Source organism: Lutra lutra, chromosome 4, assembly GCF_902655055.1.
Source record: "Lutra lutra chromosome 4, mLutLut1.2, whole genome shotgun sequence".
Taxonomy (NCBI): Eukaryota; Metazoa; Chordata; class Mammalia; order Carnivora; family Mustelidae; genus Lutra; species Lutra lutra.
The window spans coordinates 190,430,237-190,446,029 of record NC_062281.1 but is presented as its reverse complement, the minus strand read 5'-3'; the positions used below and the strand labels follow the sequence as shown (position 1 = coordinate 190,446,029).

Sequence of the window (15,793 nt, the reverse complement as noted above, 5' to 3'; positions counted from 1 at the left end):
GTTTTCTCTGAAAAAAAAAAAAGATACTGTTTTCTCTTGGCTCAGGCATGCAGAGGAGAAGAAGAAAAATCTTGGATACATCAGTGGCATATGTGCGAGGAGAAGAGAACTTAGCAGGCTGGCGGCCCCGTGGGGACAGTCTCATTCTTGAGCACCAGTGGGAGTTAGAGAAGCTGGAGCTCCTTCACGAGGTACCCAAGGGCAGGAGACGCTCAAGTGAACTCTTGAGCATGAGTCCCAAAATACCAGCCACCACTCACCTTCTCTGTGTGATCTTGGCTTTTCGCCTTTCAATCATGATGGAGGCATATTTTCCTTACTAAGATCTTAATGAGCTTTGGGGTTCCTGGGTGGCTCAGCGCTTAAGCGCCTGATTCTTGGTTTCGGCTCAGGTCATGATCTTGGGGTCGTGAGATCGAGCCCCATGTCAGGCTCCTTGCTTAGTGGTGGGGAGTCTGCTGAAGATTCTTTGTCCCTTTCAGTCTCCCTCTGCCCCTTGCCACTCCATTCACGCAAGCGCTCTTTCACCCTCCCTCCATCTCTCTCTCTCTCTCAAATAAATAAGTAAATAAATCTTTAAAAAAAGAATCTTGGATCGGGTCCTGGGATGGAGCCCTGCATCGGCTCCCCTGCTCAACGGGAAGCCTTTTTCTCCCTCTCCCCCTCCCCCTGCTTGTATTTCTTCTCGCGCTCTGTCAAATAAATAAATAAGAAATCTTTACAAAACAAAAAAATCTTAACAAGGTTTATGTCCGCTGAGGCAGCTGTGCTGATCTTCTCAGGTGGAGAAAACTCGCCACTTCCTGCTGCTGCGTGAGAGACTTGGTGACAGCATCCCCAGATCCCTGAGTGACTCGTTGTCCCCCAGCCTCAGCAGCGGGACCCTCAGCACCTCCACCAGCATCTCCTCTCAGATCTCTACCACCACCTTTGAAAGCGCCATCACCCCCAGCGAGAGCAGCGGCTATGACTCGACAGACATTGAAAGCCTGGTGGACCGAGAGAAGGAGCTGGCTACCAAGGTGTGAGTCCCTTCCTCTCGCCGAGCCCCCTGGGAGCTGGGTTTTCATTTTCATGTTTCTTTGAGGGCCTCTGTTTCAAGGCCTGTACTTGCTGTGAAGATAGAAATAAGTAAGACTCCATTTCTACCCTTGCTGCACTCAAAGGTGACTCGGTGACAAGTATGTGATAAAGGTCTGTGTCTGAGTCCGGGGGAGCCAGAGGAGAGCCCTCCACGGGCCGGTGCTGCTGAGCTAAGCTCGGAAGCCTGCCCCGGAGCGACCACATAGGCTACAGCTCAGCGCTAGGGAGTCGCTGGGGAACACAGGGAGGGGCAGGACCAGATCTCCCAGGGTCTGGGGACTGGACTAGAGAGCAGTGTCCTGGGGGTGATACAGAAATATCTTGAACTAGTGTTCGTGTTTTAGGAAGACCGCTGTGGCAGCAAGAAAGAGGGTGGGTTTGGGGTGACAGAGACTCGAGGCACAAAGTGCTGTTGACGGCACAGAGATCTCTCCGGGTGAGAGATAGTGTGGGTCTCCACTGAGGCAGGAGGCTGCGGGCTGGAGAGGAAGAGTCGTCACGGAAGAGACACCGGGGCCGTAGAGTTGGCGCTCCTTGTTGCCCGGATGGGGTGGGAGAGGGCAAAGGGGTCGCTGAGGATGATTCCCAGGCGTGTGGTGTCTGGGCAGCGGGCCCACAGTGGGCTAGAGGGGTGAGAGGGCTTTTGTGCCGTGTTGTTTCAGTAACCAGATGGTCTTCTAGTCAGTTTAGAAAAATAATGTCCATCCAGAAGTCTCCATGGCCTTTAGGACCAGGAGGATTCGGAAGGGGCACTGTTGTGTTCTTAAGCACTTCCCAGACTGTGGTGCTGCCAGCTCTTGTCGTCTTGAGAATGACTTTTTGACCCACTTAATTTCTCTTCATTAGGCATACAACAGGTTGCCCTTGCTAAATTACATTCTTACTTCATTCTAGACCTTTCGGGGCCGTACCTGAGCTCCACTGTGGGTGTTAGCCTGTTGTCTCCAACTGCCTTGCATCGAAGGCTTCATGGAACCATTGAGACTCACACCTTCCTCTCTCTCCCCTAGTGCCTGCAACTCCTCACCCACACTTTCAACCGGGAGCTCAGCCAGGTGCACGGCAGCATCAGTGACTGCAAGGTGAGCCGCCCAGGTTCCCCGTCCCAGGTCCCTGCTTTGACGTGGCCTCACATGCGTGTAGTGTCGGGTCTGAGGATGAAGGACATACCTGCTCTTGTGTTTGATTTAATCTCTCCAAGTCGGAACACTGACTTCCGCAGATAAAGGCTCTGCAGTGTTATCAGATGTGTCTCTCAGAGTGTTATCAGATGGGACACATTTTGGCTTTTCCCCGAATCCCTTGGAGAAGACCAGGGACTGGTATGTCACTGTGTGACAGGACACCAGAAGTCCTGAGGTTCTTGGTGGCATTAAATGTTGTTGCCTTCAGCAAAGAGGCGAGCGCTGAAAGCGCCTCTGCAGCGCTCACTCAGTGCTGGGCCCTGCGACCTTTTCTGCTCCCTCTTCCTTCCTGCTGGGGAGGCCTTTGCGCCCTCGCCGTTCCTTTCCTCGGGGTCTTCTCCTTCCAGATGTTCCCATGATTGGCGCCCTTATCTTGTTCATTTTTCTCTCGAACATCCACTCCTTAGCTACCCTCTGTAAAGGCAGCAGCTCCCTGAAGCCGCCTGACCTCTCTCCCTGCTGCATGTTTTGCTGTAGCTCTTACCGCCACCTGACGCCGCGTTTTATTCTAGTGCAGTTGACACACGGTGTTAAGCTGGCTCCGGCCGTATAACATAGTGATGGAACAGTTCTGTACCTTACTCAGGGCTCACCACGTGACAAGTGTCGTCCCCATCTGTCACTGCACGGTGTTATTACAGTGTTAGTGGCTGTATTCCCGATGCCGTCCTTTTCATCTGCATGACTGACTTAGTCTGTCACCGGAAGCCTGTACCTCTTCATCCCCTTCATGTTTCCCATCCCCTCACCATCTCCCCTCAGTTCGTTTCGGTACTTAAAAGCCTGCTTTTTTGCTTGTTTTTTTGTTTGTTTTTTAGGTTCCACATGTAAGTAAAATCACGTGGGCTTTGTCTTTCTCTGTCATATTTCACGTAGCATCATACCCTCTAGGTCCATCCATCTTGTTGCAAATGACAAGATCTCGTTATCTCTGTGGCTGAATGACATTCCACTGTGTGTATAGACATGTCTTCTCTATCCATTCATCTACCAGTGGACACTTGAGTCACTTTCCTGTCTTAGCTAGTGTACATAATGCTGCAGTGAACATAGGTGTGCATGTATCTTTTTTGAATTAGTGTTTTCATTTTCTTTGGGCAAATACCCAATAGTAGAATTACTGCATTGTACGACTGCCTGACACTTTGCAAATTGTTGATTTGTTCTCCAGTTAGAATGTAAGCTCCTGGAGGACAGGGCCTCTGCCATATTTTTGGAATAGTGCCTGTTGTGAGAGATATGAGAGATAGGCTCATTTAATTAATGCAGGACAGTCACAAAATGAAAAACCAGCCTGGCCACTTGTAAATGATTCCTAATGTGACAGGCCGTAAAGGATTTGTAAGTCGTTTTCTTGAATGACCTGCAGCAGCAGATATATGAACGGGAGGTCACTGGGTGTCAGAGCTCCTTGTTAGAGAGGCATTTTGGGTTTTCAGCTGAATCTCACTTGCTGTCTTCCATTTGACCCCCGCCCCGCCCCCAGTTGTCTGATATCTCTCCTATCGGACGGGATCCCTCCGTGTCCAGTTTCAGCAGCGCGACCCTCACTCCTTCCTCCACCTGCCCTTCTCTGGTAGATGCCAGAAGCAACTCTCTGGAGCAGAAGTAAGTGCCCTCGTTTACTGGAAATAATAATAATAATAAAAGAGGCGGCTGGCTGGCTCAGTTGGGGGAGGGTGCAGCTCTTTTTTTTTTTTTTTAATTTATTTAACACAGAGAGAGAGAGATCACAAGAAGGCAGAGAGGCAGTCAGAAAGAGAGGAGGAGAAAGCAGGCTCCCTGCTGAGCAGAGAGCCCGATGTGGGGCTCGATCCCAGGACCCTGAGGCTTAACCCACTGAGCCACCCAGGCGCCCCAAGGGTGCAGCTCTTGATCTCGGGGTTTGAGCCCTGCATTGGCGGTAATGATTACAACAAACACAGACATACATACCAAAAAGAAGAAAAGAAGCCTCAGTTACCCAGACTTCACGGAGAGAAGCTAGCCTAAGAACCAAAGATACATGAGCCTTCCTCTAGCTCTGGCTCTCCGCTGAGGGCAGGACCAGCCCCCTCTGCGGCACTCGGAAGTACTTGGGAGCCCTTTACGGCTATCGCAGCCCCAGGGAGATGCTCCTGTTCCTTCTGCCACCATGTGTCGCCAGCTTCCTGCATGAAAACCCTTGGTTCCTCTTCTGCATCCCTCTCCTGCGCGTTTGGCCCACCATTCCCACTCCTGCGTGGTTCCGCAGTCCTGTCACACAGAGCAAGTCCCCATCTTGGGGAAAACAGTTTAAAACTAGTTTGGAAATTATATTTTGACGGCACAATGAAACATGTTGGTAAGAATAATAGAGACAGATTTAGTCTAGATCCAATGAATTCATCTCTGTAATCACTTGTTTGTGATTCACCATCACACTCCTGGGCCTGTCTCTGTTCAGCGTGCTCGCCTGTCAGAACCCACCTGGTATCGTCCAGCTGTCTGTCATACTGTACCCACAGGGCCACCAGTGAGTGTGGCTGAGAAAATAGCACAAGCAGGTGGTTTAATTAATTCGGGATGTCATCAACTCTAACATTATTTAATGGGCTGCCACTAAGAAAGAAAAAAGCACTGCAACCCAAATGTGGCCTGTCATCAATTGTAAGACGCGTCCCAAATGGTCAAGTATTTACAAAAATGGGATTTTTGGAATGGGCGAGATACAATTCACCAGGCTCAACTGCTCTGGGATAACTCACAGTGCAGAGTGTAGGCGCTCCTGCTCACAGCACGGTCCCGGGCTGCCTTCAGTCGGTGGTCGCTCGGGGAAGCCAGCTTCTTCCCACTTGTTTGTTTTTCCCGCCGGCCCCGCTAGGGCAGTGGCGCTCTGATGTCAGAGCACACCAGCGCCACCTGGGAGGCTTGTAGAGATGGGTAAACGTCCATCGTTTCTAATTCTGTAGGTCTGGGTTGGAGCCCGAGAATTTGAATTTCTAACAAGTTTCCAGGTGAAGGTGTTGCTGCTGGTTAGGGATGACACTTTGAGAACCACTGCCCTAGTTGTGGCCTGGGAACAAAATAGAAACACGTAAGGGAATGGAGTTGATGCCCCTGACACTTCCGTTCAGAGGGCTTCAGAGCAGGAAGAGGGATGGCATGACGCGGTGACTTTTATGACTTCTGAAGGATGACCCCAGTTAAAGCTGGAATTAACGGGCGCCTGGGTGGCTCAGTGGGTTAAGCCGCTGCCTTCGGCTCAGGTCATGATCCCAGGTCCTGGGTTCGAGCCCCACATCAGGCTTTCTGCTCAGCAGGGAGCCTGCTTCCTCCTCTCTCTCTGCCTGCCTCTCTGCTTACTTGTGATTTCTCTCTGTCAAATAAATAAATAAAATCTTTAAAAAAAAAAAAAGCTGGAATTAACATTCCGATACCACTTGTCTTCTCAGCCGAGCTCTCTGCAGCTGATGTTTTCGAGGCCCCTGCTGGTGAGGGGGGCTTGTTCCTCCCAGTGAGCGAGGTAGACTCATTGTGCGTGGACCTCACTGACGCTCCTCTTGCCCCTAACCTTTCTCTTTTAAAGGACCCCAGAAGCCAATTCCCGGGCCTCTAGTCCCTGCACAGAATTTGAACAGTTTCAGATTGTCCCAACTGTGGAAACACCCTATTTGGCCCGAGCAGGAAAAAATGAATTTCTCAATCTTGTTCCAGATATTGAGGAAATCAGACCAGGGTGAGTACTGTACTGACCAGGGATGCCGGGTATAAAAGACAGATCACAGCACTTTTCTCTCCGCTCTTGTACCCGAGGTGTACGTTGCTGTCTAATGCCAGTGCAGTCTGGGCTAGGGAGCGGGGCTGGTTCCTGCCCCGCGGTGTCCCATCAGGCACGTCACCACACCACAGTGTGCTCGGGGGGTGGCACTTTGTGTTCTTTTGCTGTGTTACTTTAGCAGGGAAGATTCTAGGCCAAACAGATCTTTGGCCTGTTTTGTTCATCCTAGGCTCTGGGCCTCAGTGAGACCTATTTTCGTGTTCCTCAGACCATGATCACTTTCTTTTTGTAAACAGCCAGCCACTGTCCTATTGTCCTTTTTAGCTCTGTGGTCTCTAAGAAAGGATACCTGCACTTCAAGGAGCCACTTTACAGCAACTGGGCTAAGCATTTTGTCGTGGTCCGTCGGCCTTATGTCTTCATCTACAACAGCGACAAAGACCCCGTGGAGCGTGGCGTCATTAACCTGTCCACGGCTCAGGTGGAGTACAGCGAGGACCAGCAGGCCATGGTGAAGGTCAGTCCGGCTCTGGCGGCTCTGGCGGCCACGGCACCCCTCCCTTCTGAGTTCTAAACTCTCTGCGGTGTGGTGTGGCCTCTCTCCTGTGTGTCTGGTCTCCCTGACCCTTCAGTGTGAGGTGCTATGTGCCCTGGGAGGCTAGCAGGGTGGTCTCCGCTGTCAGCAGCCATCGTAACTCTCCCGTCCCCCTACATCTCTTTCAGACACCCAACATCTTTGCCGTGTGCACAAAGCATCGTGGGGTCCTCTTACAGGCTCTCAACGACAAAGACATGAACGACTGGTTGTATGCCTTTAACCCACTCCTCGCTGGCACGATACGGTACGAAGTCGTCCTCGTGTTTCCTCCTTCTTGGCTTTTGGTCAGTGTAAATCAAGAAGGAAGTCTTGTTCCCAAAACGTAGGTTGAAGATAGAGGAAGGATAGCCGCGTAAACGTGGTTGTAATGTGGGGACGAGACCTCCGCTCGTCATAAGCTATCGCCTGCTGTACTGAATGGCTAAAGGAAGCCGGTCACATGTGCGTCCAGCTAACGTCCTGCTTTGATTTTTTTTTTTCAAGATTTTATTTAATTTTCTGAGTCAGGGGAAGGTGGTGAGAACCTTCATGGTCTCCCAGTAGTCCAGCCTGTGATCCAAGCCTCTGATCCTGTCAGGGGCTTGTGTCCCAGGGGCCTCCTGTGTCACACCTTAGTCTCCTTACTCAGGAGCCTAGAGACCTGGGCCTTGAGTGCTGGAGGGGAAGAAGCCCAAGGAGGGGACTGCTGGGGGGAGGGACATCTGGATGCAGCCTTCTAATCCGTCCTGTTCCTCTGTCCCCTGTAGGTCAAAACTCTCCCGCAGATGCCCCAGCGAACTGAAGGACTAAGTGACTGTGCTGAGCAGCCTCACTCGCCTGTGAGAGATAAAGAAAGTGTTGCCTCTCACTTCTCTCTGTGATTCTTGATGGCCCCTCTCGTGTGTAAGCCTGTGGAATAACCGCTTTCCCTCCTGTCAACACTCTCTAGCTCTCCGCACCCCCCCCACCCCCCGTCTCCATTGCTCTGTACCCTTCTCTTTTTCTTGTGCTAAGAATCTTGGTCGTAGCATGTGGCCTAACAAAAGGGAGAAAAACAAACAAAAAAACAAAAACAACCCAGAGGGGATCCAGTGAATCTCCAAATTATTTTTTTGTGTCTTTTGGCTTCCTTTTGTATAATAGGTCCCCATTATGACCACCTGTGATGTCTGTACTGCTGTCTTTGGATATCTTTGTCTGTTTTTTAAGACTACGTAATACTTCTTTTCCTTTTCTCTATTTGTGATGTCACTTTAATTTTGGGTGGGGGGGTGGCTTAGAGACTACGGGAGGAAACATCTAGCTTTTTTTAGAACCTAAAAGGAAAAAACTTACCTTTTCCCTTTCCATCTCTTTTTGCCATTGTGAATCCCTGCATTTTCCTTTCAGGGAAAAGGTTGTCATGAGTTTAGAAACGGCACAGGTGTGTTCTCTGAAAGTGCTTATTTAGAATGCAGTTATGCAGTTTTCTTTTAGTGGAAGAGAGAAGGCAGGACTTCTTAGTGGGCCTGGAATGGTGGCTACTGCTGACCTTGTAGGAAGGGAAGAGCCCAGGATATTACCCGTGGATTTGAGAGGATTGTGGGATCTGACGTCATATCATGAAGGGAGGCAGACAGTGAGATGAGGATAGCTCCTCCCAGCAGGCGCTCCTGTGAACCGCTTTTCTCTCAGAGATTCTCATTTTTCTTTTTGGCATTAGCGGTGGCGGTACAGTTTGGAATTAGTGCGGTGTCATACACAAATGTCCCACAAGGGGGGAGTGACTTTCTGCTAATGAATTTAATGGTCATTGTTGTCATTATAATTCTGGTAATGCTGAGTAGTGACCTTGTGATTGTTGTAGCTCCTTTTGATCAAAGAAATGTAACTTTCAAGTACAGACTTGGAAGTCTCCCTCTGAATCCAGGGGTCGTCTCCAGTGGTCCTTGTCAGATGGAAAATGCTTTCAGTAATGCGTCTCCTCCCATAATCAGAAATAAGCAGACTCGGCAGGCTTTGTCTCCTGGATCAAGAGATTAAAACAAATCCCCTCCCACCACTGAAAAAAAAAAAAAAGAAAAAACAAAAGGACACCCGGGGCAGAGCAGAGGCACACCTGAGCCCTGGCCCCAGTGGCTGGCTGTTGCCCCCACCTTGCCTTCATGGGATGTGGAAATGCTGCCAGAGGAAGAAAGAGGAAGCTCGCTGCTGACAGTCTCCTTCTCTGACAGAACAGGGTCATCTGCCTGCAGACGCCATCATGGAAGAAGATGAGATACTCTTCTTTCTTTCAGCTGCCAGGAAGTTTTATAGGAACGGCCTGGGGAGGGAAGGCCTGCAGGTTCATTCAGTTGCTTTGCCGGTTGATGTGGGGTGTTCTGTACCATCCTTACGCCCCTCACACACACCTCTGTTGGCCGTCCCTCAGGCATTCAGCAAAGTATCTGCCCTCTCTCACCTCGTGGAGACTGAGGGTCTCCAGCCTTGAAGTTGCTGCCTTTCCGGTGGTGCGGACCAGCTGATTTTCTGCTTCAGGCAGCTCGGGGCAGGGGCTCGTGCCCGCTGTGGAATAGAGCTGGGCAGGCGCTCGTCAGCGGACCCTTGCTTCTGACCTCCTGGTTGGGCTCATCTCTGAGAACAGGTCTTCTGGCTCTGGTAGAGTTGCCTTGCAGAGAGGAGGAAAAGTGAATCATGGCAAGCTTGAGAGAAAGGATAGAAATTCCAGGCTGTGATCTTAGCTGAAAAGTGATCAATAAAAACTCTAGGTTTTTTTTAACTTCCTTTCTCTCCTTAAAACATAGGTCATTAACTATGATGTTACTTGTTTTCTAAGCAGTACGTGAGATTTTTAATGTAGTTAAAGGTTCCTTCGTTGTCTAATGGGCCCAGTATGCCCTTCTGTGCCCTTCTGGTATAGACTCAAATCCAGGACCTGTTGGTGTTTAGAGACCGCTGCTGGACCGGAATGAAATCTAATTTCAGGGAAATGAAGATGAAATTCGAAGGTCACATTTTAAAATAAAGTCACCGTGCCGCTGCTGTTTGTCATGAAGTCTGACAGAGGGACCCATGTCCACGGCAGAGGGAGGTGGGGAGGGCTGAGGGGGAGTCAAATCATGTGATACACTGAAGTGACGTTTGGTTTTTCTTCTAACTCAAAACTGGCTTGGAAAGTCTTTGCTTTGGAGGTGTCAGAGATTAGAGCTGGTGGCACTGGACTGTTCGTGTAACATCCCTGGGTGAGAGGGCCCCTGAGGAAGCAGGATGTCCACGTCCGGCAGGGGTCTCTGGCGCCGGTGCTTTCCACCATCTGAGGACGGTCCTTATTGGTTCCCCTTTTCCTTCAGCGGCCCATGTCCAGATTGCAGTTGGAACGGTTACAGGATTAATGTTCCCTTTCTGGGCAGATCCATCCCCACTTCAAAGCTGAGAGACCATTTATAGCAGGAACTACTTATGAGGCTTTAACTGAAGCCATGGTGGCAGGAAAGTTGCTATTCAATATTAACATATTAATATTAGTAGTCAAGGAAACTACCTTTTGAGGGTTTTTTTAATGTGTTTTTTTTCCCCCAAAAGCACTCCTTTAAACAAGCAAAAAGAAAAAGCTCCTACACAAAGGAAGGAGAAATGAGTGCTAGTGAAAAGTAATTATGTCCTCCCCTCCTTCCCCACCCTCCTACCTCCTGCCAAAGCAAAACATGACCTCACAGCCCACAGAGGGCCAGCGGCCACAGCCTCCTCACCTCTGCGCTGGCCTGGGAGTCAGCCAGCTCTCAGGCCGGGCTGTGCAGGGCCAGCCAGCCGCGCACACAGCCAGGGGCGCAGGGAAGGGCTGTTGCTGGCGGCAGGGTGGGCACCCAAATCCTAGCACATCGTTAGACGCTCAAGCCATCACTGTGAGGGGAAGGAAAGTGATTTCTCCCAGCTAAGAAACCACGGTTGCTTTACATTTTTCTCCCCCTTCAGCTGCATTGAACTTCCACAACTACTCCATATTTTCAGTGGGGCTTTTCAGCTCTTTTAAGTTGAAGGAATAAGTTAAATCATTGTGAAAGATCTTTAGGGGTCTAAAAATGACTTCTCCTGGCGCATATTTCAAAGCAAAGACTTCGTTGCCTGCTGCTTGTTGTGATTTACAGGGATATTTAATTTTTTAAGGTATTTGTATATTTATACAGCTGTAATGAATTGCACATTGGCTTGGGGAAGAACGGATGACCCAGTGCGGGGCAGCTCTGGTACGCTCCCATTTCCTCGCGCTGTGTCCACGTGGGTCCTCCAGGACGGGTCAGGGCTGGTCGGTCTGTTAGACTTGAGTCCTTCATCTTTGCTTTGGGTTCCCTTTCTGAAATGCGATTGTTAACCTGCTCCTTACAAAGAAGACACTAATTCTGCTGCTGCTCTCAGAAGGTTTGCCAAATGTACTTGCCAGAGGCCTCGGACTTGTGTGCACGGGGGCTGTCCCCCGTGGCCGGCGGCACCCACCCAGCGTGCGGCCAGACCGTGACTGTGTGCCGGGGATGGACCGGGTGTGCGTCCTTAGGAAACGGAAATGTCAGCTGAGAGATGATCTGCGGTTGTTCAAAAGGCCATTTATGAAATTCGGATTTGAGCCCCATGAAATCTTAGGAAAGCCTCTGATCATTTAAAGGAAAGAATGAGAGTTGATGCAAATGTCCTGTTAAAAGCTGTGCTCAGGAAGTCCGAGCTGAGGTTGGTCTCTTGCCAGGCCCCGGCTGCTGCATGTCGTCTTCATGTCTTCAAGTTCCCTTTCTCCAGGCTGCGCACGCTGGCATCGGCTTGTCCGAGGACTCCGTCGGCCCTCTTGCGTGCAAGGCGCCGCCCGTCGGGATTTCGGGTCTCTCCTCACCATCCGCGTGCGCTGCCACGGAACCCGTGGAGCGCACGTGGCCTTTCTGAACCAAGACTTTGCAAACTGATCTCTCCCCAGTAAGGAGTTGAGCACATTAGCAACAATGTACATTATTAATTTCAGATTTTCATTTTCATGTTTTATTATGTAAATATTATCTGATGTTTGGAGCTTGAGTATACAGAATGTAAATATAGTTCTTGTATTTGTACTAATTCTGGTTCTTTTGCTGTATAGCCTTAGATGTGCAATGCGGACATTATCTAACTGTGTATGGTAACCTTGCATCACGGAACTCTTAGTGAACGAGGTAGACATAATAAAGGTACAACCAGTGCATCAGAAGGCTCTGGACGTGCGTTTGTTGTCCTCCTTTGAAAGGGACCTACACAACCTTTTTTTTTTTTTTTTTAAGATTTTATTTATTTATTTGACAGAGATCACAAGTAGGCAGAGAGAGGGGGAAGCCGGCTCCCTGCTGAGCAAAGAGCCCGATGCGGGGCTCCATCCCAGGACCCTGGGATCACAACCTGAGCTGAAGGCAGAGGCTTAGCCCACTGAGCCACCCAGGCGCCCCTACACAAGCTTTCTTGACTTGCAAAGATGTTACTGTGGTGTGACCTACGTGTTCTTTTCTGATCATTCAGAGTAGGGTTATTTTAAACCCAGATGCTGTTTCTTTGAAAATGCTTTCCTCCCAAGTGCTGTCCGGGCTCTGCCGAAGCCTGTCATACTACCTACCAGGGGTTCCCCCGCGGGTGATGTGGTCTTTCTGGTGGAGAGGGGACTCACGCGCCATGTCTGCTGAGTGTCACAAGTTCCCGTTGTGAGCAGAGTATGAGCAGGGACCAGTGTCCTAGTGGTCTGGGGGGGTGGCGGGGAGGCAGGACAGAAGACGGAAGGGAGAAGCGGCATTCAAACAGGGCAGCCATGGGGTCGGTGTCCATCTGAGCTGCCACCCCATGCCCGCGCCCAGGGTGTGATAACTCAGCAGCAAACAGAACGTGCCCCAGCATTCTTGTCCCTTTGAGGAAAGACCTTTGTGTCATAAATGTGGAATGTGTAACGTCGAGTGGTCAGTGACAGAGCAAATGGCCGCTGAGTGGAAGGTGAGAAGGGATGGGAGGGAGGCATCCTTCTAGAGCTTGTCGTCAGGATGTCCTGTGTTGGCGGAGGACTTTTGAGCGGACACTTGAAAGAGGGAGCACAACCCTGGGCAAGAGGTCTCCAGGCAGAGAAGCCAAGCCCTTGGGGCAGCAGTGTCCTCTGTAGGGCCCAAAGGTAGCAAGGAGGCCCGTCTGGGGAGGGGGCAGAGCGCTAGAGCTGGGGCGGCCCCAAGTAGCCAAAGACCAGGTGTTTAAGGCTTAGGTAGCTCCAATTCCGTTAGCGTGAAGTAGAAGTCAGTGAAGGGTTTGGGGGCGATGAGTCACATGGTCCTATTTGTTTCCAGAAGCCCGTTCTGACCACTGAGTGAAAAACAGCCTGTGGGGGTGTGGGTGGGGGCTCGTGGAGGAAGGGAGACAAAATAGGAAATTGTTGCCCAGTGTCCCCAGGGGAGGGTGGCAGCTGGGACACAGGTGGGAGCAGTGAAGGCGGGAGGTGGGGTCCGACCAGCATATTCTGACGTCAGAGCCCGCAGATTCGCTGAGCCACGGCGCGGAGCCGGGGCGGTGCAGTCGCCTTAAGATGAAGATGGGGAGAATGTGGAGACCGGGGGGGGGGGGGGGGGGGGGGGGGGTTTCTCAGTGAAGGATTTGGTCTGGTCACGCTCACTTGGGAACCCCGACATTTGCACCTGACTCTGCAGCCACCGAGGCAGCTGGACTCAAGGGGGGAGGTGGGGCGTTTGGGAGCTGTCAGCGTGAGGGTGACAGAGCCAGGCAGAGGCGAGGAGGCCCAGGCATGAGTAGCCGCTGAGAACCGAGGCTCGAGTCCTGAACACCGCCACCGGGACAAGTCAGGAGTGGGGGGACAGACGCGGAGGAGGGGCGGCGGAGAGAGGGACACTGGCAGCCGGGCTGAGGACAAGGTGAGGACGGGGCCAGTGAGAAATGTCTCCAGGGCAGCTGCGACAGGTTAAGGTCGAACCGAGCAGCAACCGGGTTTTGGCAACAGGGAGGTCCAGGACGTGTGAGGGAGCCAGAGCCGACCAAGAAATAATGAGGCTCGCAGCAGATCAGAATAATCTCCTTGATTACCATGGAAGGTTCTGTTAGAGAGCGTGAGGGTTAGAGCGCTGGCGCCCCGCCCCCCGGGCCGTCTCCCTGAGCAGGGATTCTGGCCGGCAGGCGGCGCTGTGGCCCAGCTTCCAAGGGGGACGCCAGTGCTGCTGTCGGGGGCCGCCTCCGTCCGTGGTGCAGACGTAGAGAGGAACAGCAGACTGTGTTCTCGGGGGGCAGGCGGCTCCTCTTGGAGGGGTGGAAGTGGCCGGGCTGTCCGTGCTTTCCAAACTCGCACTGGCCGCTTCTCTCCCGGGGTTCCGGGAAGGGCTGGCAGGAGCAGGAAGGTTCCAGTATGGAGCCCACTTCACGTGGGAGGAGACGTCAGGAGTGTGTCCGCCCTGGCAAGGTCATTGGTGAGTAGAGCAGCACTGTCCTGAGTGGTGCCAAAGAAAGCCCACCTGGGGTAGGTTCAAGGGAAAAGGGGAGGAGAGAAGGTTGCAATAGTACGGATAATCCTTCCGGAGATTTGTGCCGTAGAGGGGAGAAAGGACAAGGACACGGAGTTTTAAAGGAGAGAGCTTTACGTACAGACGTACAGACGTGTGCGTGCGCGTGCGCGTGCGCGTGCGCAGACTGGGTGAGTGAGCAGGAAGGGTGACCTGGCACAGGGAAGAGAGCGGGGTGGAGAGCTTTGCTAGAGCCACACCCCGGAGGCTGGGGCAGTGGCGCGCTGGGTCTCAGCTCCGGGAGACCAGGCATGGCGGGAGCACATGCAGGGCCACTAGTGGTTGCCACGGTTTCTCTCCATGGGCCTCCTCAGCCTTGGAAGGTGGGAGGGCTCCCGGGGTTATGCCTTCCTGAACCCCAGCGGACTGTGCCCTGGCTCCGACTTGCTCTCACAGAGTGGGGTGTCTCCTGCAATCCGGCCTCATCCTGGCTCGTGGACACTTGGTCCCTCACCAGGGTTGCTCTCTTGAGAGTCACCATGTCTCTCACAAAGCTGACACACGGGACGTCAGGAGGTCCCCTGGAACAGTGCACATTGAATGCATTACTTTTCCACCTGGTACTTCTTGTCATTCCATTTGCGGTCGGGTTCCCTTAGGAACTCTTGGTCTCTGCACAGCCCCTTTGAACCTAGCTTCTTGAGTACTTTACCTGCTTGCTCCTCTGGCTTTTGAAAATATGGTCTCCTGGCTTTTTTCCACAATTGCTCCTTCTAAGTAGCAAGTGAACGAGTCCTTTGAGTTCAGATGCAGGAGTTAGAGCAAGTGAGTGGCAGAGCTGGGATTTTCAGATCTGCCCCAACTAGTATGTTTGTTAACTCAGACACCTTCTTACGTAAATCTAACAAGGATTCTGCTCTGGGAGAGTTGCATACAAGGGCTGTTTTTGTAGAATTCATAGCCGTGCTTTGATCTGGGATTTAGGGATTTAGGGCAAGGCGAAAAGTTAAGGTGAATAATAATGTGAGTTGACTTTCTTAAGCATTGTAAGCCAAGCATTTGAGGATTTTCTAAAAACTAAAGGTCAGCTTGCTCTGGTTCTAACAAGCCTTGGCTTTACTCTGTTGGTCTCTGGGAGAGACTTGCCTTTGCTGTGTGCGGGTCTCAGCCTATACGCGTGTTGTGGCTAGACCAGCCCTGTGGTTGAGGATTTTAATTGCAAGGTGCCCTTCACCAAAAACAATCAGGAAACTGGGGAACAACAACAACAAAAAAAGTTTATGATTTTTACAGAACCTGGAAATTGCCTGGCACTCCTGGGGCCACCCAGCAAGGTTACAGTTAGAGTGCCCTGGCCTGGGGTTCTGCTTTTATTAGGGGAGGAGGGGATCCAGGGTTTAGCTGGATCCACTTTTTTTTTTTAAGATTTGATTTTATTTATTTGTCAGGGAGAGCGAGCACAAGCCGGAGGAGGGGGAGAAGCAGGCTCCCGCCCTCCCTGATCAGGGAGCCCGACACAGAGCTGGATCCCAGGACCCCGGGATCATGACCTGAGCCAAAAGCAGACACTTAACAGACTGACCCACCTGGGCATCCCTGGGCTCACTCTTTATTGGTGAATTTAAAACAAAAGAAGGAGGGGCGCCTGGGTGGCTCAGTGGGTTAAAGCCTCTGCCTTCGGCTCAGGTCATGATCCCAAGGTCCTGGGATCGAGCCCCGCATCGGGCTCCCTGCTCAGCGGGGA

At 51.6% G+C, this 15,793-nt stretch overlaps 1 protein-coding gene across 12 annotated transcripts in view; it reads left to right on the top strand.

Moving 5' to 3' along the window:
• KIF1B (kinesin family member 1B) overlaps nucleotides 1-11,780 on the top strand; it is a 147,329-nt gene extending 135,549 nt beyond the window's left edge. For all 12 annotated transcript variants that reach the window (XM_047723792.1, XM_047723790.1, XM_047723794.1 and 9 more), the window contains 8 exons: nucleotides 46-191; nucleotides 783-1,022; nucleotides 2,094-2,165; nucleotides 3,754-3,875; nucleotides 5,815-5,964; nucleotides 6,331-6,523; nucleotides 6,730-6,848; nucleotides 7,351-11,780. In XM_047723792.1, the coding sequence (XP_047579748.1) occupies nucleotides 46-191; nucleotides 783-1,022; nucleotides 2,094-2,165; nucleotides 3,754-3,875; nucleotides 5,815-5,964; nucleotides 6,331-6,523; nucleotides 6,730-6,848; nucleotides 7,351-7,393 (1,085 nt within the window). In that variant the 3' untranslated portion in view covers nucleotides 7,394-11,780. The remainder of the gene's footprint in view (nucleotides 1-45; nucleotides 192-782; nucleotides 1,023-2,093; nucleotides 2,166-3,753; nucleotides 3,876-5,814; nucleotides 5,965-6,330; nucleotides 6,524-6,729; nucleotides 6,849-7,350) is intronic.
• Nucleotides 11,781-15,793: the final 4,013 nt, after the last annotated feature.